Source organism: Oncorhynchus tshawytscha, linkage group LG03 (assembly GCF_018296145.1).
Source record: "Oncorhynchus tshawytscha isolate Ot180627B linkage group LG03, Otsh_v2.0, whole genome shotgun sequence".
NCBI classification, from domain to species: Eukaryota; Metazoa; Chordata; class Actinopteri; order Salmoniformes; family Salmonidae; genus Oncorhynchus; species Oncorhynchus tshawytscha.
Window position 1 is genome coordinate 30,011,521 of NC_056431.1, and position 25,462 is coordinate 30,036,982.

Here is a 25,462-nt window from a genome sequence, read left to right on the forward strand (position 1 = left end):
GGGAGAAAAAGGCGTAAAAAATAAAGGTTAGCCAGGTGTATCTGGGGGTGATTACGGCCATCTATTGTATTGAAAATGTTAAATACACTACCTTACGCACTCTGTTTAGCACATGGCCTCAAGTGAATCCTTAAAGAGATGGGTTGAGCTAAGGCTTAAGAGGGTGTGAATGATGCTAATTGGATCTAGACAAGGAAGAGCTCTCCAGCAGATGTACCAAAATATTTAAGGGCTATTTTCTCAAAAGTGGGGTTGCAAGTTTATCAACTTTCAAAGAAGAATTGCTTTCTCATTGCTCCTCAACTGTAGTGTATGATATACCATTTTCTAGAGTCTGTACTTTCATCCAATGTAAAAATAAATAAATAAATAAATCACATTTTGTAGCATAAGACTGAAAAGAGGTGGTCGGTCGAAAATGTTATTTTATGTGCAAAAATATTCAAGTCCATTTTTTTATTTGCAGTGTAAGTAAGCTATACCAGTTTACTCTTACTGGTGGCACAAAATATACATTATCTGAAAGCCATGCCCATAATAGGCCACACCTGAAAATAACCTAAGGATTGCTGTGACAACTCAACTGATGGTTTGAAAAAACAACTGACGGTCAAATAAACCCATGTTTGGATAATACAAACAACCTAAAATGTTGGGTTATTCACACAACCCAACTGGCAAAATAACCCAGCATGAGTTCTGTCCAATATTTACCCAGCGCTGTGTTACCAAGTAACCTAAATTGAGCTGTTTTTAACCCAGCAGTTTTTAGAGTGCATGGAATCTCATTCCACTGCTATATGCTGATGACACCCAGCTGTATGTAAAAAACTGCCCAAAGTCCTTCTGACTCATGTGCCTTGAGTAGATAAGGGCATGGATGAAGCAAAACTTCCTTCAACTGAACAGCATCAAAAGAGGCCCTACTTGTTGGCACCCCCCACCAGTTCCATCACTCACCAATAACGCAGCTCACCATTGCAGGACAGAACATCCCTCCCCCTCAGTTGCCTATCTGGGTGTAAAAGCTGGATTCCTCCCTGACCTTTTTGACAGCGACATCAAACGACTGTGTAAAGCGTCATTCTATCACAGCTAGAAATTTGCTAGAAACTCTGTCTCAGTGATATATTTACATCATTTCCCATCAATTCCCATGATTAAAGTGGCTGGAGTAGAGTCAGTGTCATTGACAGTGTGTTGGCAGTAGCCACTCAATGTTAGTGGTGGCTGTTTAACAGTCTGATGGCCTTGAGATAGAAGCTGTTTTTCAGTCTCTCGGTCCCAGCTTTGATGCACCTGTACTGACCTCGCCTTCTGGATGGCAGCGGGGTGAACAGGCAGTGGCTCGGGTGGTTGATGTCCTTGATGATCTTTATGGCCTTCCTGTAGCATCGGGTGGTGTAGGTGTCCTGGAGGGCAGGTAGTTTGCCCCCGGTGATGCGTTGTGCAGACCTCACTACCCTCTGGAGAGCCTTACGGTTGAGGGCGGTGCAGTTGCCATACCAGGCGGTGATACAGCCCGCCAGGATGCTCTCGATTGTGCATCTGTAGAAGTTTGTGAGTGCTTTTGGTGACAAGCCGAATTTCTTCAGCCTCCTGAGGTTGAAGAGGCGCTGCTGCGCCTTCCTCACGATGCTGTCTGTGTGAGTGGACCAATTCAGTTTGTCTGTGATGTGTATGCCGAGGAACTTAAAACTTGCTACCCTCTCCACTACTGTTCCATCGATGTGGATGGGGGTGTTCCCTCTGCTGTTTCCTGAAGTCCACAATCATCTCCTTAGTTTTGTTGACGTTGAGTGTGAGGTTATTTTCCTGACACCACACTCCGAGGGCCCTCACCTCCTCCCTGTAGGCCGTCTCGTCGTTGTTGGTAATCAAGCCTACCACTGTTGTGTCGTCCGCAAACTTGATGATTGAGTTGGAGGCGTGCATGGCCACGCAGTCGTGGGTGAACAGGGAGTACAGGAGAGGGCTCAGAACGCACCCTTGTGGGGCCCCAGTGTTGAGGATCAGCGGGGAGGAGATGTTGTTGCCTACCCTCACCACCTGGGGGCGGCCCGTCAGGAAGTCCAGTACCCAGTTGCACAGGGCGGGGTCGAGACCCAGGGTCTCGAGCTTGATGACGAGCTTGGAGGGTACTATGGTGTTGAATGCCGAGCTGTAGTCGATGAACAGCATTCTCACATAGGTATTCCTCTTGTCCAGATGGGTTAGGGCAGTGTGCAGTGTGGTTGAGATTGCATCGTCTGTGGACCTATTTGGGCGGTAAGCAAATTGGAGTGGGTCAAGGGTGTCAGGTAGGGTGGAGGTGATATGGTCCTTGACTAGTCTCTCAAAGCACTTCATGATGACGGATGTGAGTGCTACGGGGCGGTAGTCGTTTAGCTCAGTTACCTTAGCTTTTTTGGGAACAGGAACAATGGTGGCCCTCTTGAAGCATGTGGGAACAGCAGACTGGTATAGGGATTGATTGAATATGTCCGTAAACACACCGGCCAGCTGGTCTGCGCATGCTCTGAGGGCGCGGCTGGGGATGCCGTCTGGGCCTGCAGCCTTGCGAGGGTTAACACGTTTAAATGTCTTACTCACTTCGGCTGCAGTGAAGGAGAGACCGCATGTTTCCGTTGCAGGCCGTGTCAGTGGCACTGTATTGTCCTCAAAGCGGGCAAAAAGTTATTTAGTCTGCCTGGGAGCAAGACATCCTGGTCCGTGACTGGGCTGGGTTTCTTCCTGTAGTCCGTGATTGACTGTAGACCCTGCCACATACCTCTTGTGTCTGAGCCGTTGAATTGAGATTCTACTTTGTCTCTGTACTGGCGCTTAGCTTGTTTGATAGCCTTGCGGAGGGAATAGCTGCACTGTTTGTATTCAGTCATGTTACCAGACACCTTGCCCTGATTAAAAGCAGTGGTTCGTGCCTTCAGTTTCACACGAATGCTGCCATCAATCCACGGTTTCTGGTTAGGGAATGTTTTAATCGTTGCTATGGGAACGACATCTTCAACGCACGTTCTAATGAACTCGCACACCGTATCAGCGTATTCGTCAATGTTGTTGTCTGACGCAATACGAAACATCTCCCAGTCCACGTGATGGAAGCAGTCTTGGAGTGTGGAGTCAGCTTGGTCGGACCAGCGTTGGACAGACCTCAGCGTGGGAGCTTCTTGTTTTAGTTTCTGTCTGTAGGCAGGGATCAACAAAATGGAGTCGTGGTCAGCTTTTCCGAAAGGGGGCGGGGCAGGGCCTTATATGCGTCGCGGAAGTTAGAGTAACAATGATCCAGGGTCTTTCCACCCCTGGTTGCGCAATCGATATGCTGCTAAAATTTAGGGAGTCTTGTTTTCAGATTAGCCTTGTTAAAATCCCCAGCTACAATGAATGCAGCCTCCGGATAAATCGTTTCCAGTTTGCAGAGAGTTAAATAAAGTTCGTTCAGAGCCATCGATGTGTCTGCTTGGGGGATATATACGGCTGTGATTATAATCAAAGAGAATTCTCTTGGTAGATAATGCGGTCTACATTTGATTGTGAGGAATTCTAAATCAGGTGAACAGAAGGATTTGAGTTCCTGTATGTTTCTTTCATCACACCATGTCACGTTAGTCATAAGGCATACGCCCCGCCCCTCTTCTTACCAGAAAGATGTTTGTTTCTGTCGGCGCGATGCGTGGAGAAACCCGTTGGCTGCACCGCTTCGGATTGCGTCTCTCCAGTTAGCCATGTTTCCGTGAAGCAAAGAACGTTACAGTCTCTGATGTCCCTCTGGAATGCTACCCTTGCTCAGATTTCATCAACCTTGTTGTCAAGAGACTGGACATTGGCAAGAAGAATGCTAGGGAGTGGTGCACGATGTGCCCGTATCCGGAGTCTGACCAGAAGACCGCTTCGTTTCCTTCTTTTTCTGAGTCGTTTTTTTTTTTTGGTCGCTGCATGTGATCCACTCGGTTACACTGGTTGTAAGGCAGAACACAGGATCCGCATCGCGAAAAACATATTCTTGGTCGTACTGATGGTGAGTTGACGCTGATCTTATATTCAGTAGTTCTTCTCGGCTGTATGTAAAGAAACCTAAGATGACCTGGGGTACTAGTGTAAGAAATAACACGTAAAAAAACAAAAAACTGCATAGTTTCCTAGGAACGCGAAGCGAGGCGGCCATCTCTGTCGGCGCCGGAAGTATGCTATAACCAGTACAATACATTGGATTTTCTAAGTTTCAGTTCAGTCTGGCTTTCCAGATATGTACTCCTCAAATATGTTTGAGTATCTCAAAAAGGCTGCTTTTTCTTGAGGTTAATCTCCTGGAGATGTGCTGTAAAACCTTAAATGACACATGGTTTAGTTTTGTTGACATTTGCCTTGGACCCAAGGCACTTACAAAGAAACTCATGATCAGAGGGAAAGGGGGTTTGAAAATGAAATGAAATACCAAAAGTGACACAGGCACTTTTGGATTTACTCTGTCACTCCCTTGGATAACATGGGTAGAGGAGAGAAAGAAAGAAAAAGTCCCTACAGATGGAGTGTGAGAAAGGAGTGCAAGAGTGAGAGAGACACGTACTCTATACTGACCCCACCAGTTTGTAGTCTAGCGAGAATTAATGCTAGGGGTAGATATTATGTTATATACCTCTATTACTTGTCTTCTGTCATGTTGCTTGAGTGACTCGAGTGCCACAGCTATGACACAGGCAGGCTTGGTGGCGTGTCCAGTAAGTTTTATGATGCTCTATTCAACTTCTTATAGTCTTTCCCTCACTGTAGATGTGATCTCTTGCAAACAACATTAGTTGACCACTGACCATCTGCAGATGGGCAGAATCAAAAGAGGATAGATCTAGGGCTACAATGGGTGTCGGACATGCCACAGTGTTCTCGACCTTGTATCCTTGCTCTTAGTCGCTCCGCTCCAGTTGTATTTCTCTCTGCCTCCCAGGAAGAGCTGCCAGACATACATTTTAGCCAGGCATTGAGAGGCCTTCCTCATGGTCCCTTCTCAGCCTGAGCCTCAGCCCCAGGTCCTAATATGCAGTCTCCCGTCACTGTGGGCACAACATGCCTTCCTCTGCATATAAATTAGCAAATTAGCTTTTCAAATAGCCGTTGTAGGTGTCTGGTATCGTTCTCCACTCCAAAGAAAACTTCAGCACAAGTTACAGTATGTGACAAAAAAGGAAGCAGGTGTTGACGCCCATGCCAGGTGACACCCATCTTATCTTGATAATTACACTGATTTGTTTTTTGCTCCTTAAGATTTACACTACCGTTCAAAAGTTTGGGGCCACTTAAATGTCCTTGTTTTTGAAAGAAAAGTAATTAAAATAACTTAAAATTGATCAGAAATACAGTGTAGACATTGTTAATGTTGTAAATGACTATTGTAGCTGGAAAAGGCTGATTTTTAATGGAATATCTACATAGGCGTACAGAGGCCCATTATCAGCAACCATCACTCCTGTGTTCCAATGGCATGTTGTGTTAGCTAATCCAAGTTTATAATTTTAAAAGGCAAATTGATAATTTGAAAACCCTTTTGCAATTATGTTAGCACAGCTGAAATCTGTTGTCCTTATTAAAGCAGCAATAAAACTGGCCTTCTTTAGACTAGTTGAGTGTCTGGAGCATCAGCATTTGTGGGTTCGATTACAGGCTCAAAATGGCCAAAACAAATAACTTTCTTCTGAAACTCACTCAGTCTATTCTTGTTCTGAGAAATGAAAGCTATTCCATGCGAGAAATTGCCAATAAACTGAAGATCTCGTACAATGCTGTGTACTACTCCCTTCACAGAACAGCGCAAACTGTCTCTAACCTGAATAGAAAGAGGAGTGGGAGGCCCCGGTGCACTACGGAACAAGAGGACAAGTACATTAGTATCTAGTTTGAGAAACAGACACCTCACAATTCCTCATCTGGCAGCTTCATTAAATAGTACCCGCAAAACACCAGTCTCAATGTCAACAGTGAAGAGGTGACTCCGGGCATGCTGTGCAGCATGCAGAATTGCTAAGAAAAAGCCATATCTCAGACTGGCCAATAAAAATAAAAGATTAAGAGGGCCAAAACAACACAGATGCTGGACAGAGAAAGATTGGGAAAAAGTGTTATGGAGGAGTGCTTGACGCCATCTGTCAAGCATGGTGGAGGCAATGTGATGTTCTGGGGGTGTTTTGGTGGTGGTAAAGCGGGAGATTTGTACAGGGTAAAAGATCTCGAAGAAGGAAGGCTATCACTCCAATTTGCAACGCCATGCCATACCCTGTGGACGGTGCTTAATTGGAGCCAATTTCCTCCTACAACAAGACAATGACAGCAGGAACTATTCAGGGAAGAAGCAGTCAGCTTGTATTCCGTCTATAATGGAGTGGCTTGCACAGTCACCAGATCTCAACCTATTGAGCTGTTGACCATATGGTACGTAAGAAGTGCCCATCAAGCCAATCCAACTTGTGGGAGGAGCTTTAGGACGCATGGGGTGAAATCTCTTCAGATTACCTCAACAAATTGACAACTAGATTGCCAAAGATCAGCAAGTATGTAATTGCTCCAAATGGAGGATTCTTTGACGAAAGCAAAGTTTGAAGGACACAATTATTAATAACCTTGTCAACGTCTTGACTGTATTTCCTATTAATTTTGCAACTAATTTCATGTATGTTTTCATGGAAAAAAAGGACATTCCTAAGTGACCCCAAATTTTTGACCGGTAGTGTACTTTGCTTTCAGGATCCACTTATAACTCTGTTCTTATCTCCTCTGGATATAGAGAGCAGCAACGTGTCTCCTTCTCAAATTGGAAATGGACTGCATGCAGGGATGATGAGGGGAGGCAGCATATCAATCTGAGCCTGTTTGGAGAAAAAAACAACCCTCCACATCAACTGAAAATAGACTGACTTGACAAGGATGGGGGAGGAAATGGGATAATTAAAAGTAGCTCATCAGTGGTGTTAACTGAGATATCCTCTTCCCTCCCCCACTTACCTCCCATCTTCGCTCTGTCCATTCCCCCCCTTACAAGAAGAATGATGTGGAATATTTGATGCGCTCCTCATTTCAAGTCCACATTTTGAGAGGAGGAACCAAGCTTGCTGTATTACATACCATTTCCTTTTTTATCTATCATGTTAATAGCAGAAACAACTGGTATTAATCCAATGAGTTTTGGACTTCTATCCCCTTTTAAACACACTGTATTTGAGCTACAGGGTTGTACCATATACCAACCATTAGTCTGTGTAATTAATGGGGGCTGAGCTAGAGCAATGTTTGTAAGAAAATGGCAGATAATAACATCTGTAGAGTCCAAAGGGTTTGAGCAACAAACTATTAAAAGCTATGTTTTGTTCTAGGATGCTCACAATCCACATGAGTCATTTTGAAGTCAAATCAAATTGGTCACATACGCGTGTTTAGCAGATGTATTTGTGGGTGTAGCGAAAGGCTTGTGTTTCTAGCTCCAACAGTACAGTAATATCTAACAATTTCACAGCATACAGTTGAAGTCAGAAGTTTACATACACCTTAGCCAAATGCATTTTACCTCTCTAGGGTATGTGGGACGCTAGCGCCCCATCTGGCCAACATCCAGTGAGGTTGCAGAGTGCCAAATTCAATTACAGAAATGCTAATTATAAAAATTCAGAAAACAAAACATATTTTACATAGGTTTAAAGATTAACTTCTTGTTAAACCAAACACAGTGTCATATTTATAAAATACTTTTCGGCGAAAGCATACCTAGCCCAGTTGACAAATTAATACAAACAGTAACCAGCCAAGCAGAAGCGTTACAAAACACAGAAATAGAGATACAATTAATCACTTACCTTTGATGATCTTGATATGGTGGCAATCAGAAGACATTAATTTACTCAATAAATGTTCCTTTTGTTCGATGAAGTCTCTTTATATCCAAAAACCTCAGTTTTGTTATTGTGTTTTCTTCAGTAATCCACAGGCTCAAACTAAGTCAAAACAATCAGACAGAAAATCCAAATTGTATCCGTAAAGTTCATAGAAACATGTCAAATGATGTTTATATTCAATTCTCAGGTTGTTTTTTAGCCTAAATGATCTATAATATTTCAACCGGACAATAAAAAGCCTGAAACGATTTCTAAAGACTGTTGACATCTAGTGGAAGGCATAGGAACTGCAAATGGAGTCCTAAGTCAATGGATACTGAAATGGCATTGAATAGAAAACTACAAAACCAAAAAGAAACTACTTCCTGAAGGATTTTTCTCCTGATTTAGCAGGCGAAAACCTTTCTGTTATCCTCTAGTGACACCCCATCCCGTGAACGGGACCATTGTCATCATCTGACACTAATTAGCATAACGCAACGGACATAAATCTTCCTAGAAAATATTCCTATTCATGAAAATCACAAGTGAAATATATTGGAACACAGCTTAGCCTTTTGTTAATCACCCTGTCATCTCAGATTTTCAAAATATGCTTTACAGCGAAAGCTAGACAAGCATTTGTGTAAGTTTATCGATAGCCTAGCATAGCATTATGCCTTGCTAGCAGCAGGCCACCTTGTCACGAAAATCAGAAAAGCAATCAAATTAAATCGTTTACCTATGATGAACTTCAGATGTTTTCACTCACGAGACTCCCAGGTAGATAGCAAATGTTCCTTTTTCCCCAAAATATTATTTTTGTAGGCGAAATAGCTCCGTTTGTTCTTCACGTTTGGCTGAGAAATCGACCGGAAATTGCGGTCACGACAACGCCGCAAATATTCCAAATTAGCTCCATAATATCAACAGAAACATGGCAAACATTTAAAATCAATCCACAAGGTGTTTTTCAAATATCTATTTGATAATATATCCACCGGGACAATTGGTTTCTCAGTAGAAGCGATTGGAATAATGGCTACCTCTGTACTTTAAGTGAGATTTTCTCCGGGAGCATCATGTGACCACTTGCGCAATGTAGCCCCCTACGGGTATTCTTCAACATCAATGTGTAAAACTACATCACAATGCTGTAGACACCTTAGGGAATACATAGAAAGCGTAAGCTGGTTCATAGCACATTCACAGCTCAATGGGGACTCATTGGCACGCAGCGCTTTCAAAATATGGGTCACTTCCGGATTGGATTTTTCTCAGGCTTTCGCCTGCAACATCAGTTCTGTTATACTCACAGACAATATCTTTACAGTTTTGGAAACGTTAGAGTGTTTTCTATCCAAAGGTGTCAATGATATGCATATTCTAGCATCTTGTCCTGACAAAATATCCCGTTTAAAACGGGAACGTTTTTTTTTTTTCAAAAATGAAAATACTGCCCCTAGAGTCAAAACAGGTTAACAGTGAGAGGACGTTTCTTTTTTTGCTGAGTTTATTTACGCATAGATGTCTGTCTGTCTTTGTCGTCTCTCTGTTGAAACCACTCAATCCGACTCTGGCGAGTAGTTCGATGTAAGTCTCTGGTTTGTCCACCAGAGTTCACAATGTCCTTTGTAGTTGAAGTAGGTTATTTTGTCCTGGAGTGTCCGTTAGATCGAATCCTTCAGATGTCTTCCGCTCTCGTCTTCGTTAGACTGGATCCTTTAAATGTTCCACATGTGGTGGTCTTTGGTCAAGTTTACTAGACTAAAGTACTCAATACAGCTGCAGACTGAATGCTCCGATGTAGTCTATCTTCTTCACTCAAGAGTTTCAGAGTCTTACCATTTTCTGGTCTGGTAGTTTTAAACCATTTGTCAGCCATGTACCCACCACTCCACGCTGTCTGGTCTGTATTTTAACAGTTTTGGAAACTTTAGAGTGTTTTCTTTTCATCCAAAATTCTGAATGTTGCCCCCCTACCCTAGAGAGGTTAAACTCAGTTTTTCCCAATTCCTGACATTTAATCCCAGTAAAAATTCCCTGTTTTAGGTCAGTTAGGATCAACACTTTATTTTACGAATGTGAAATGTCAGGATAATAGTAGAGAAAATGATTTATTTCAGCTTTTATTTCTTTCATCACATTCTCAGTGGCTCAGAAGTTTACATACACTCAATTACTATTTGGTAGCATTGCTTTTAAATTGTTGAACTTGGGTCAAACATTTTGGGTAGCCTTCCACAAGCTTCATACAAAGTTGGGTGAATTTTGTCCCAATCCTCCTGACAGAGCTGGTGTAACTGAGTCAGGTTTGTCGGCCTCCTTGCTCGCACATACTTTTTCAGTTCTGCCCGCAACTTTTCTATAGGATTGAGGTCAGGGCTTTGTGATGGCCACTCCAATACCTTGACTTTTTGTCCTTAAGTCATTTTGCCACAACTTTGGAGGTATACTTGGTGTCATTGTCTATTTGGAAGACCCATTTGCGACCAAGCTTTAACTTCCTGACTGATGTCTTGAGATGTTGCTTCAATATATCCACATCAATTTCCTGCCTCATGATGTCATCTACTTTGTGAAGTGCACCAGTCCCTCCTGCAGCAAAGCACCCCCACAACATGATGCTGCCACCCCAGTGCCTCACGGTTGGGATGGTGTTCTTCGGCTTGCAAGCATCCCCCTTTTTCCTCCAAACATAACGATGGTCATTATGGCCACACAGTTCTATTTTTGTTTCATCAGACCAGAGGACATTTCTCCATAAAGTATGATCTTTGTCCCCCATGTGCAGTTGCAAACCAAAAATTTGTGGGCAGAACTGAAAAAGCGTGTGCAAGCAAGGAAACCTGAGAACCTGACTCAGTTACACCAGCTCTGTCAGGAGGAATGGGCCAAAATTCACCCAACTTATTGTGGGAAGCTTGTGGAAGGCTACCCAAAACGTTTGACCCAAGTTCAACAATTTAATGGCAATTCTACCAAATACTATTTGGTATTTGGTAAACATTTGGATTATGACCCACTTGGATTATGATGAAATAAATTAAAGCTGAAATAAATCATTCTCTCTACTATTATTCTGACATTTCACATTCTTAAAATTCAGTGGTGATCCTAACTGATCTAAGACAGGGAATCTTTACTAGGATTAAATGTCAGGAATTGTGAAAACTGAGTTTAAATGTATTTGGCTAAGGTGTATGTAAACTTCCGACTTCAAATGTATGTCCGTAAACACACCAGCTAGCTGGTCTGCGCATGCTCTGAGGGCGCGGCTAAGGATGCCGTCTGGGCCGACAGCCTTGAGTGTTAACACGCTTAAATGTCTTACGTTGGCCAAGGAGAAGGAGAGCCCACAGTCCTTGGTAGCAGGCCACGTCGGTTGGCCACGTTGTGTTATCCTCAAAGTGGATGAAGAAGGGTTTCTTCTACATAGAATATTATGATGTTATATGTAGAAGAACCCCTTCTAAGAAAGTCCCAGGACAATGTTTCTAAAATACTGTTAAGCTCATATAGTTGCTGTCACAGAATCCGAACTACACACAGTTGTCACTGACTAGTTGGATATTCATTTTTCAGTGAGCAAACCCTTTCTGTACTTACAGCATTTATATAAAATAATTTCAGGTTTTTGCTTTGGTGGAACCTTTTCATTTTTATTTACATTTGCAACTGTTTATGTCAAATTGTTTTGCGTTCTACTTCAAGCCCTGTCTGTCCTGAAAATGAAATGGTAAAACACTTAATTGTCAGGTTAAATTCAAGGGCTGTCATACATATGAGTGTATGACAAACCTTAAGAGACTGAGGAGGATTGGAGCTGTCTTTAAACTCCGAGACATCACAGCAGCATCTGAGGTCACCCCCCATCCTAAATTGGTCAGGGCAGGTCAAAAGCTTTCCACTTTGATGCTTGCCCATGTAGACTCCAATGCGTCCCACAGTTGGCTGGATGTCCTTTTGAAACATTTTTGATACACACGGGAAACTGTTGAGTGTGAAAAACCCAGCAGCAGTGCAGTTCTTGACATACTCAAACCGCTGAACAAACAACCATACCCTGGTCAAATGTCCTTAAATATTTTGTTTTGCCCATTCACATTGCCCACACACACACAATCAATGTCTCAATTGTCTCAAGGCTTAAAACATCTTCTTTAACCTGTCTCCCCCTTCATCTACACTGATTTGAAGTGGATTTAACAAGTGACAGAAAATAAGGGATCTTTCATCTGGATTCACCTGGTCAGTCTATGTCATGGAAAGACCAAGTGTTCCTAACTATTCAACTCAAAGACAAAGGATGAGTGCAGGGGAGCAGCCTGTCGAGAATTCCCCATCCTCCTTATGAGGTTAGACTGAATTATTAATGCCCGGGGAGCCAGATACATTATTTAATTTTGTAAGTCAGTGGGGATGGATGGAGAAACCAGGGGAGTGCTGGGAGAGCTCCTATACTGAGAATAAATACACCTGTCTATGGGTGATGCACGAGGAGCCGCACTCTCTGCAATGCAAATTAGACTCGCAACCTTGCCAACCACTCTCTTCCTGTAACTGCCTCTAGTGTTACACACGAGACACCATCTGGATCCAGCTATATGGACCCCATATAGTGTGAAGATGTGTGCATGGGTAAGTGTCCTTATGCACGTAACAGTGAAGAATGTATGAGAGGTAAAATAGGTATTTTGACCTCAATGAGACTTAAAGGTTAAATAAAAATAAATGAGTAGGGACAGTGTTTTTTCCTGACCATCTGATCTGACCAGGAGGTCCTGGAAAAATGTCTCTCCACTGGTCTCTCAGTTTTAGTCGTGTGGACAGCTAGGTAGCATATCCTCATTTCATTTATTTCCCAGGTGGCTTGGCGGTACCAGCATTTATTTTAAATGGTGGGGATTCATTACCTTTAGCGCCTGTAAACGAGTTAGAACTGAGGGCGGATGCTGAGAGGGGCGTGAAGGCTGAGAAAAAGTTGGTGAATTGGTTAAAGTTGTTAAAGTTGCAAATGTAATTTTTGTTTGGGCTTTGTGCGCGGATTTGTGTGTGCTTGCGTGTGTGTGTAATTGGGTGGTGGTGTTGGTTAGGATCTGCTTTGGCACTTGGTTTGTTTTATGTAACATAAGCAGCATTTTCTGCAAGACTCTATCCAAGTGGAAAGTGTCTGTCTCCTTAAATGAGCGAAGACACACTATACCCCGAGTACAGCATATGGAAATAGAGTGGATGATCAGAGATTCACTAACAAAGCCCAATGTGCATAGCAAACACCTCATTATATAGCAAGGCAGGGGTGTCACAAAACAGATGAGCAAAGACATATGACATCTAATTTGTGAAGCTACGTATGACATCGAGAATTGACCAATGCAGGGAGACAGACAGCCCAATCCCTGCTGGAATGCACATATCAAAGTTAGGCCACAGAGTTTTCCATATCTCCTGGCAAGATGGTGGCAACCTGGAGGTGATGTTGAGCAAATTGCCCCCCTCCCCCTACGACATCTTTATTCAGTGACATTGTATCCTTGTGAGCTTCTAACAACATTCTCTATTTTGTTTGCAACCTTGCTCTTTCTTTTGCTAATAACCCGAGAGTCATGGCAACAGTACCAGTGGATGTGTGAAGTTATTTTGATTACTGGGAAGCTGAAGAGGTCATGTTTTTTCACAAAGGGGATGTAGGTTAATATATTATCTTATGAATAGATGGTTAAGTATTATAATTTACACAGAAGACTAGTTCTGAGCATTTTTGAGCAGGCAAGAATGTTAAGATACAAAAACAGAATGTACAGTATTAATGTGTTCCTTTTCATTTGAAGTTTAGAAGGGTCATTTAGTTTTTCTAGGGCAGTGGTTCCCAAACTGTGGGGCGCACAGTTTATATATTTTTTAAGAACAGTCCGGCTTTCAACTTACTCTTGAAAGTTGTAATAGTAGAATAGACAAGGTGACATTTCAAAATTTGGTAGTGCATCATCAGTATTCCTCTTGTCATGTCAGTCATTGCATACCTTAGAGAGCTATTAATAACTTGTCAGAAATGGACAGGTCAACTAACATTTTTTAGCTAGGTTTGGACATGGCAAACTACATGCTCCAAAAAATAAAGGGAACACTTAAACAACACAATGTAACTCGATGTCAATCACACTTCTGTGAAATCAAACTGTCCACTTAGGAAGCAACACTGATTGACAATACATTTCACATGCTGTTGTGCAAATGGAGTAGACAACAGGTGGAAATTATAGGCAATTAGCAAGACACCCCCAATAAAGGAGTGGTTCTGCAGGTGGTGACCACAGATCACTTCTCAGTTCCTATGCTTCCTGGCTGATGTTTTGGTTACTCATGGTGTCATGGTGTGGGGTGGCATTTCTTTGGAGGGCCGCACAGCCCTCGATGTGCTCGCCAGAGGTAGCCTGACTGCCATTAGGCACCGAGATGAGATCCTCAGACCCCTTGTGAGACCATTTGCTGGTGCGGTTGGCCCTGGGTTCCTCCTAATGCAAGACAATACTAGACCTCATGTGGCTGGAGTGTGTCAGCAGTTCCTGCAAGAGGAAGGCATTGATGCTATGGACTGGCCCGCCCGTTCCCCAGACCTGAATCCAATTGAGCATATCTGGGACATCATGTCTTGCTCCATCCACCAACGCCACGTTGCACCCACAGACTGTCCAGGAGTTGGCGGATGCTTTAGTCCAGGTCTGGGAGGAGATCCCTCAGGAGACCATCCGCCACCTCATCAGGAGCATGCCCAGGCATTGTAGGGAGGTCATACAGGCACGTGGAGGCCACACACACTACTGAGCCTCATTTGGACTTGTTTTACGGACATTACATCAAAGTTGGATCAGCCTGTAGTGTGGTTTTCCACTTTAATTTTGAGTGTGACTCCAAATCCAGACCTCCATGGGTTGATAAATTTGATTTCCATTGATCATTTTTGTGTGATTTTGTTGTTAGCACATTCAACTATGTAAAGAAAAAACTATTTAATAAGAATATTTCATTCATTCAGATCTAGGATGTGTTATTTTAGTGTTCCCTTTATTTTTTTGAGCAGTGTATATAGAATTGGAAGAAAATGCACTTTAAAACAAAAAAATGTTATCTGCACCCCATGGCAAAATGTGTACAATTGCAGGAAATAAGCTTTAAACCTGCAAAATGATCTCTCCCCCAGCAAGAGAGGTGTGAACAGTTTGTGTCATCAACAGTTCTTATGCCCATAGAAATAGTGTCGCGGGATGCTGGAACAGGGGCCTGAGTGAAAAAGTTTGGGAACCGCTGCTGTAGGGCGACATTTTGTTTTGTGGTTTCATTCTTAGGTCAAATATTTCACACATCTGAATCATATTACACCCATTTTAATCACACAAGCTGTTAACAAATATTTCATTCCCGAAACCAAAGCAGCTCATTAAAAAGGGAGGTTGTTCTACATTTAATGAAGAAATCGATGAGTGAGCAGACACAAAACACATCCCCTCCCTCCAGCCAGGAGGCTTTTAACCTTGGCACCGTCTCAAACTTGATATTTAGATTTGCGCTGTGCCCGGTACCAAATTATAATGTAATTACTTAGTAGGATAGAGACACCCCTGTCTTGGAGAGATGGGAGGGAGAGAGAGAGGGCATAATTGAAACGTGAAGGCCGGGCTGGGCCATACAGTATATAGACCAGTAGGAGCAGAAGAGAATACACTCCAGGCCTGATGCCCCGGCTCTCGCATGATGGGTTCCTGTGAGGAGAAATCAGCATGCTTCATTTATAGCTCCAGTAAAGAATAATATACTGGCAGCATTTGGATGTGTCAGGTCCCATATCTTTGGCTGTTCTATTAGAAATAGATCCCTGTGCAGGACAATTAACCTCTGGCCCTCGCCATGTGGATCCCTGCTGTAACGGTTTAGCATGAGCCAAAAATCAGCTCCCCAGGGTGAAGAAGAGGAGAACCCTAGCCCAACTCAACATTCTGTTGGCTCTCTGGCTGGGCTGCTACGACTCTCTGCTACCCATCAGGCCCAGCCAATCTCATCACAATGCTATAGAGTTTGCAGTTTTAGCATATTATCACCGAGATGTAATGTAGGTTGGAGGTGGTGAGCAAGGCTGACCACTGTGCGTTTGTGCTCCACTGAATATATATCGTCTGGCAGACTTTCAGCATGTAAGCTTAATATGGAATTCCTTTAGTCCACAGTACGTCTCCTATCTGTTCTTAAGGGCTTGGAATGAACCATCTAGTTAGTAGACCAACCCTTGTTTTTTTATGATTGCCTGTAACATTTGAACTTCCAACAAAACAAATTTGCCAATGATCTGTAATAGTTTTGGTGTCCTCTTGTTCATCAGTAGTAAAATTGCATCGAATCTGACTTTAGTCCCTGCTGCTTGATGGCAAAATGGTCACATTTGGACCATTTTCTTAGTGGTTGATTATCAAATCAAATTTTATTTGTCACATACACATGGTTAGCAGATGTTAATGCGAGTGTAGCGAAATGCTTGTGCTTCTAGTTAGAGTCCAGAATGAGCATTAATAAAGCAGTGGACCAGCAAGGTGACCTTGAGGGTCTGGTTCTGGTCATCCCCATCATTAGCCCCGATGCGTCTCTAGGCTCTCACTGTCGCGCTCCAACTCTGGCTGGCACACACTCTGGTCACGTGATGGGGGAATCGGTGGCTGCCCACTTCTAGCCTGTAATTTTCACACCACTGGGTTAATGTGTGAGATGGCAACAGATGCTGCGAGAGGAGACGGAAGCAAATTATGCCCAAGGGCCTTAAAAGCCCTGGCTATTTAAATATAATTTGAAAAAAATGTGCTTTTTGGCATGTGGAATGTAGCAGGTTGTGATGTATTACAATAATAATCAGTCCCCTGGTTGCCATCCCTCCCTCCCCAACTTTATTAGTATGTGTGTTTATGTGGCTGTGCATAGGGGATGTGCACTGTAGTTTGTTTGTGTTTTATGGGAAGGGGAATTCTTTACAAAAGCAGGGGCCAACATTGCCTTTGCCAGGGTGTGTGTGTGTTGCAAGGTTAGTGTATTTATATATTTTTTAAATATATATATTTCTTATAGTTTTAAGATTTTTATCTGAAACTGAGTTTAGTTTCAGTTTTCCAATCCATTTGGCAATTTTTTATTTAGCTAAAGTTTTATAAAAACATTTATTTTGTTTTCATATGATTTAGTTTTAGTTTTGGTGTGTGGGACAGAATGTAGCCTATGCATGGGAGGCTAGGGGCCATTTATGTATTTTTATAGTTTTTGTGTTTTGGGGGATGTCAGTTCTTTCCACTGTGGGGTAGTAGTGGATAAGGTGATGGGTCAGGTCATAGGTTAGGTAAGGTTTAAGGGTAGACTCAGGAAGATGACATAGATGCACATAGTAAGCAGTAGTAGTGGGTCAATTACCGCAACAACCAGGAGCGTTGGAGCACAAGGGTAAACTTCTCAATTGCTGTGGTCCTGTAGTGTGCACGTTGTAACAGCATGAAGTGCACCCGTGCACATGCGCAGATACTCTGTGTGACCGTGTGAGAGCAAAGTCTTGCATCATGCTGATCTAAATGGGCAATTCTGCATGAAAAATCCTGTGATCAAAGGTCATGAAGTTTTGACTGCAGTCAATTGCAAGTTTGTGCAGTTGCTCTATTGTCAAAGCAATCATAAGTGTGTTTTTGTTTGACCCATGAGAACATGATCAAAGACATGACTGAAACAGGAACCAGTTAGCTGTGATTTACAGTGCCTTTGGAAAGTATTCAGACCCCTTGTCTTTTTCACATTTTGTTACGTTACAGCTTTATTCAAAAATGCATTCAATTATTTTTTTCCCCCTCATCAATCTACACACAATACCCCATAATGACAAAGCAAAAACAGGTTTTGAGGTTTTTAAAAGGTTTTTATAAAATTTAAAAAATGGAAAAATCTCATTGTTGAAGAACCATTGGCAGCGATTACAGCATTGAATCTTCATGGTTATGACTCTAAAAGCTTGGCACACCTGTATTTGGGGAGTTTCTCCCATTCTTCTCTATAGATCCTCTCAAGCTCTGTGAGGTTGAATGGGGAGTGTTGTTTGAAGGCTATTTTCAGGTCTCTCCAGAGATGTTCGATTGGGTACATGTCCGGGCTCTGGCTGGGCCACTCAAGGACATTCAGAGACTTGTCCCGAAGCCACTCCTGGATTGTCTTGGCTGTGTGCTTAGGGTCATTGGCCTGTTGCAAGGGGAACCTTCGCCCCAGTCTAAGATCCTGCACGTTCTGGAGAAATTTTCATCAAGGATCTCTATACTTTTCTCCGTTCATCTTTCCCTCGATCCTGACAAGTCTGTCAGTCCCTGCACCTGAAATACATTCCCACAGCATGATGCTGCCACCTCAATGCTTCACCGTAGGGACGTTGCCAGGTTTCCTCCAGACGTGATGCTTGGCTTTCAGGCCAAAGAGTTCAATCTTGGTTTTATCAGACCAGAGAATATTGTTTCTCATGGTCTGAGAGTCTTTAGGTGATTTTGGCAAACTCCAAGCAGGCTGTCATTTGCCTTTCACTGATGAGTGGCTTCCGTCTGGCCACTCTACCATTAAGGCCTTATTGGTGGAGTGCTGCAGAGATGGTTGTCCTTCTGGAAGGTTGTCCCATCTCCACAGAGGAACTCTATCTGGTCACCTCCCTGACCAAGGCCCTTCTCCCCAGATTGCTCAGCGGCCAGCTCTAGGAAGAGTCTTGGTGGTTAAGAATGGAGGCCACTGTGTTCTTGTGGACCTTCAATGCTGCAGACATTTTTTGGTACCCTTCCCCAGATCTGTGCCTCAACACAATCCTGCCTCGAACCCCTACAGACAATTCCTTCAACCTCGTAGCTTGGTTTTTGCTTTGACATGCACTGTCAACAGTGGGACCTTATATAGACAGGTGGGTGCCTTTCCAAATCATGTCCAATCAATTGAATTTTCCACCGGTGAACTCCAATCAAGTTGTAGAAACATCTCAAGTATGATCAATGGAAACAGGATGCACCTGAGCTCAATTCAGTCTCTTGGTGAAGGGTCTGAATACTTATGTAAAAATTGTATTTATGTTTTATTTTTATAAATGTACAAACATTTATATAAACCTGTTTTCTCTTTGCCATAATGGGATATTGTGTGTAGATTGCTGTTTTTTTGCCATTTTAGAACAAGGCTGTAAATGAACTAAATGGAATACTTCCCGAAGGCACTGTATGTGTACAGTGGATACATACAAATACATTTGACATTTGAATCTCTCTCACTAATTGATTGTACAATGTACAGTCGTGGCCAAAGGTTTTGAGAATGACACAAATATTAATTTCCACAAAGTTTGCTGCTTCAGTGTCTTTAGATATTTTTGTCAAATGTTACTATGGAATACTGAAGTATAATTACAAGCATTTCATAAATGTCATTTTTTTAAATTGACAATTACATGAGTTGATGCAAAGAGTCAATATTTGCAGTGTTGACCCTTCTTTTTCAAGACCTCTGCAATCTGCACTGGCATGCTGTCAATTAGCTTCTGGTCCACATCCTGACTGATGTTTTGTTCCCTGAGCTACTTAATTATCACTTTTGCCTTATGGCAAGGTGCTCGGTCATGCTGGAAAAGGCATTGTTCGTCACCAAACTGTTCCTGGATGGTTGGGAGAAGTTGCTCTCGGAGGATGTGTTGGTACCATTCTTTATTCATGGCTGTGTTCTTAGGCAAAATTGTGAGTGAGCCCACTCCCTTGGCTGAGAAGCAACCCCACACATGAATGGTCTCAGGATGCTTTACTGTTGGCATGACACAGGACTGATGGTAGCGCTCACCATGTCTTCTCCAGACAAGCTTTTTTCCAGATGCCCCAAACAATCGGAAAGGGGATTCATCAGAGAAAATGACTTTACCCCAGTCCTCAGCAGTCCAATCCCTGTACCTTTTGCAGAATATCAGTCTGTCCCTGATGTTTTTCCTGGAAACAAGTGGCTTCCTTGAGTGGCCCAGCCAGAGCCCGGCTTCAAGTGATCTCCTGCCTTGTCCTCGTCATCACTCACACCTGTGTTAATGAGAGAATCACTGACATGATGTCAGCTGGTCCAGCAGGCTGGAATGCAGTGGAAATGTTTTTTTGGGGGGGTTCAGTTCATTTCCATGGCAAAGAGGGACTTTGCAATTAATTGGAATTCATCTGATCACTCTTCATAACATTCTGGAGTATATACAAATTGCCATCATACAAACTGAGGGAGCAGACTTTATGAAAATTTATATGTGTCATTCTCAACTTTTGGCCACGACTGCACACACACAATTTTATGTTATGATTTCAGTTTGTGAGTGTGTGTAATATGAGGGTTAGATGCATGTTTATTTTCAACATTTTCAACAATTGCAACACTGCCATGATTATCTGAGCCTTGCTGTTGGAAAACCACATTAGTGTCTGACTTTTGGGCAAATGCACCTCCCCTGACTTTACTCCTCGACTGTCGTCTACAGTCAGTTGCTTTAGCCTTACCACTCAAACGCTCCCAACCAATATCTACGGTGCTGTTCGTGGCAACGTAATCTCGCCAAGTCTACCTTGAAATTATAAAGTCAATCTCAGTGAGACCTGACAGATTCAGAAGCTTGAAAACCCCAATACAAAAAAAGCCTAATCTAATTCATAATGGCTTTTATTTAAATCATTTTAAGATAATGGTTTCAGTATAGTCTGTTTTTCAAACGGGTTTGTTAATTATTTTATTTCAGTTTACAAATTGTTTTTTCAAGATCAGTTTTCAGTTTTAGTTTACTTTAACAACCTTAGTGTGTTAGTGAGTGAAAGTGTCAGGGGAGCTGGAGTGGAGTACAGGATTGCATTGTGCCAGGCTATTAGTGTCTGGGTGAAGTGGGAAATGGATTTCCCAGTTAGTTGTCTGGCATCTTTCCCATCTCAGTTATTGAAAGAGGATCAGAGGGGATATCGTGGTGAAATATGGCCCAAACAAGCCACTACACATCAACACTAGAATAATAACTATAGTGGAAAGTTTCTGAAGTGAAGGCAGGTGTGGTTGGGGGTTGATGGTGGGTTCTCGCCTACAGTACTGCAACAACCCCTTTATTCTCTATGGCGCCCCCTGTTATCATAAGAGAAGTACAAATAAGATGCAAATACTGATTTATGGTGGCAATGGCTGAAACGTGTGTCCATCTTGGGCTAAATCTATGATTCCTTTCAATCCCAGGAAATTGAATTAAATGTGATTATGTGCAAGCCATTAAAAAATATAATCCATTAATCCCTTGATATTGAATATTTACTTCATCATGTGTGACCTCCCACTTAATGTCATCTCCTCTCTCTTTCCTCAGCAGCAGGCTGCACCTTTGACGAGGATTCTGAGCCCAGTCTGTGTGACTTCACCCAAGGCGAGGAGGATGACTTTGACTGGCAGCTCTACCGGACACACAACTCGCCCTACGCCTCTTCTGACCTCCTGCGTGGTGGGTTCCTGCTCTTATTACGCTTCAGAGTATTGAAGTTTCATCTGGTGCTAACCTGGTATCCACTATGGTATCTAATGCAAGTATCACTATCACTTTGTGGATGGGGTATCTGTATCAGAAATGATAAGAAACCAGGACTGGGGTGGTATGAGACTTCTCAAGTCTTAATGTGTGATGTTTTCCTCCCTGGATTACAATCCTTAGATAGAATGTCAATGTGCGAGCCAACAACATACACATTGGCTTTCTAAGCAGCTAGTGCCTGCTCTTCTTAGCTGTGATTTACAGTCTTTGTGCGTGTTCCCACGTGCATGTTTGCTCAAATGAGATGCTGAAGCTGTCCAGAAGCTGGGAGTGTTTAGGAAACACTCCAAAGTGTGGATGCCTTCCTATTCTACTAATGGGTAATGGGATTCAGTGTGACGTTAGAGAAGCAAAATGAACTTGGATGAAAACCCCCTAAGACACCATAATTACATAATAGAATAGGAGATAAAGTGGCAGAACAAATGGATGGCTGATAGAAAAAAATAGATATTACAGAAGATAACAAACTGTGCTGAGAGGCAGACGACACAATGATATGACTCACTACAATCAAGCGAATGGACTAATAGGACCTTTATTAATCATTTGAGATATATAATTTAACAGGGAATCATTCCGGGCCTTACGAAACACCTCACACTCACTACATTTGATGGGGGAGACTACAGTCACTCTGAAGAAGGTCCAAACATTCCTAAAGGGAGATGAAGTGAAGGCTCTTTTTTTAATCACAATGCAGGGGATGCTGATTTCCATGAAATCACTTCATACCACCATGCAACAAACACATTACATTCATAATTTATAACTCCAACGTTCCCAAATTGTTAAACTGCATATCTCTGTGCCCTAGGAGGAAGTCCACTGTGAGCAGCTCACCCTGCACGAACATAAAGAACATGAGCACATCTACTGCTGCTAAGCTTCCCAGTAAAGCTCATGAAGTCAATAATTTGCTAGTAACAGATGACATTCATATTATAACTATCTCTGATACTCACTTAGATAATATTTTTGATGATACAGTGGTAGCAATACAAGGTTATAACATTTACAGAAAATATAGAATTGCCAATGGTGGAGGTGTTGCTGTTTATATTCAGAACCACATTCCTGTACAGATTAGAGAGGGTGTCATGTTAAATACTGTTGAAGTAATGAGTATTGAGTAGCTTGGATAAAAAGGTGCCCAGAGTAAACAGCCTGCTACTCAGGCCTGAAAGCTAGAATATGCATATCATTAATATTATTGGATAGAAAACACTCTGAAGTTTCTAAAACTGTTCGAATGATGTCTGTGAGTATAACAGAACTCATATGGCAGGCAAAAACCTGAGAAAAAAATCCAACCAGGAAGTGGGAAATCTGACGTTTGTCGTCTTTCAAGTCATTGCCTATCGAATATACAGTGTCTATGGGGTCATATTGAACTTCCTAAGGCTTCCAGTAGATGTTAACAGTCTTTAGAACCTTGTTTGAGGCTTCTACTGTGAAGGAGGGGGGAATGAGAGCTGATTGAGTCAGGTGTCTGGCAGAGTGGCATGAGCTCAGTCTCACGCGCTCCCGTGAGAGTTGGCTGCTTTCCACTGCATTTCTACAGACAAAGGAATTCTCCAGTTGAAACATTGAAGATTTGTGATAAAACATCCTAAAGATTGATTCTATACTTCGTTTGACATGTTTCTACAAACTGTAATATGACTTTTCGTATGAACTTTCGCCTGGACTTGCCCGCGCCTTGTGAGTTTGGATTGTGTACTGAACACGCAAACAAAAATGAGGTAGTTGGACAAATGATGGACTTTATCGAACAAAACAAACATTTATCGTTGAATTTGGATTCCTGGGAGTTAATTCCGATGAAGATCATCAAAGGTAAGTGAATATTTATAATGCTATTTCTGACTTCTGTTGACTCCACAACATGGCGGGTATCTGCATGGCTTGTTTTTGTGTCTGAGCGCCGTACTCAGATTATTGCATGGTTTCCTTTTTCCGGAAAGTTTTTTAAAATCTGACACAGCGGTTGCATTAAGGAGAAGTGGATCTAAAATTCCATGCATAACACTTGTATCTTTTAGCAATGTTGATTATGAGTATTTCTGTAAATTGATGTGGCGCTCTGCAAAAATCACCGGATGTTTTGGAACTACTGAACATAACGCACCAATGTAAACTGAGATTTTTGGATGTAAATATGAAATTTACCAAACAAAACTTACGTATTGTGTAACATAGTCCTATGAGTGTCATCTGATGAAGACCATCAAAGGTTAGTGATTAATTTGATCACTATTTCTGTTTTTTGTGACTCCTCTCTTTGGCTGGAAAAACGGCTGTGTTTCTCTGTCACTAGGTACTGACCTAACGTAATCGTTTGTGCTTTTGTCGTAAAGCCTTTTTGAAATCGGACACTGTGGCTGGATTTACAACAAGGTTATCTTTAAAATGGTGTAAAATAGTTTGAGGAATTTTAATTACCGGATTTCTGTTGTTTTGAATTTGGCGCCCTGCTATTTCACTGGCTGTTGGCAAGTTGGGATGCTACCGTCCCACATATCCCAGAGAGGTTAATGTATGTGATATCAACAGAGAAGTATATTTTCTGGGTGATTTAAATATTCACTGGCTCTCATCAAGCTGCCCACTCAAGAAAAAGCTTAAAAATGTCACCAGTGCCTGCAACCTGGTTCAGGTTATCAGTCAAACTACCAGGGTAGTTACAAACAGCACAGGAATGAGAGGTCATAAGTTTAGTTGTGATTCCTATGTTATTAATGAAAATAATATCTGTTGGTTTGTGGCGTGTAATGAGGAGCAAACAGACACTGCACTTGACATTTATGAAATTGCTTATTCCAGTTGCTAATAAGCATGCAGCCATTAAGAAAATGACTGTAAAAATGGTTAAATCCCCATGGATTGATGAGGAATTGAAAAAATTTACGGTTGAGAGGGATGAGGCAAAAGAAATGGCAAATACGTCTGGCTGCACAACCGATTGGAAAACGTATTGCAAATTGAGTGACTAAATTGAATAAAAAGAAGGAACTACACTGAAACTATCAGGTTTCAGATATGACCCAGATGCAGACAGTGTCAAAGTAACAAAAGTTTATTTTTAGTACATGGGCAGGCAAACGACAGGTCAAGGGCAGGCAGAGGTCATTAATCCAGAAAGGGTGCAAGACGTCCAGAACAGCAGGTAGTCTCAGGGTCAGGGCAGGCAGGGGTGAATAATCCAGTGAGGTGTGGCAAGGTATAGAACGGCAGGCAGGCTCAGGGTCAGGGCAGGCAGAAAGTTCAAAAATGGGAAAGACTATAAAACAGGAACAAGAACAAACAGGAGCAAGCGGACAAACGCTGGTAGGTTTCACAAAACAAACGGGCAATAGACAAACAGAGAACACCGGTATAAATACACTGGGGAAGATGGGCGACACCTGGAGAGGGGTGGAGACAAGCACAAAGACAAGTGAAACAGATCAGGGTGTGACAGAAACAAAGATAAGTGAAATAAATAATTATTGTAAAAAGCTTTGGAGCACCTTAAATGAAATTCCTATTGGAATGTGTGTGCCACCAGGCTTGGAGGGAAGAAAATGTCATTCCACTCCCTAAGAATAGTAAATCCCCCTTTAACTGCTCAAATAGCCGACCAATCAGTCTTACCAACCCGTAGTAAACTTTTGGAACAAACTTTCAGCATGTTTATAGAGAAGGACATTCAACAAGCACAGCACTTACACAAATGACTGATGATTGGCTGAAAGAAATTGATGATAAAAAAATATTGTGGAGGCTGTTGTGTTAGACTTCAGTGCGGCTTTTGACATTATCGATCATAGTCTACTGCTGGCAAAACTTATGTTATGGATTTACACCCCCTGCTTTATTGTCTAACAGAACACAGAGGGTGCACTTTAATGGTAGCCTGCCTCTCCAACATAATCCAGGTAGAATCAGGATTTCCCCAAGGCAGCTTTCTAGGTCCATTACTTTTTTCATCTTTACTAATGAATTG

The 25,462-nt window shown here is 42.3% G+C and overlaps 1 protein-coding gene across 8 annotated transcripts in view; it reads left to right on the top strand.

Moving 5' to 3' along the window:
* Nucleotides 1-25,462, top strand: part of ptprub (protein tyrosine phosphatase receptor type Ub) — a 358,074-nt gene that overhangs the window by 77,298 nt on the left and 255,314 nt on the right. For 6 of the 8 annotated variants that reach the window (XM_042314170.1, XM_024402347.2, XM_042314194.1 and 3 more), the window contains exon 2: nucleotides 21,256-21,387. In XM_042314170.1, the coding sequence (XP_042170104.1) occupies nucleotides 21,256-21,387 (132 nt within the window). The remainder of the gene's footprint in view (nucleotides 1-21,255; nucleotides 21,388-25,462) is intronic. The other 2 variants (XM_024402354.2, XM_024402330.2) reach the window with 1 other exon arrangement.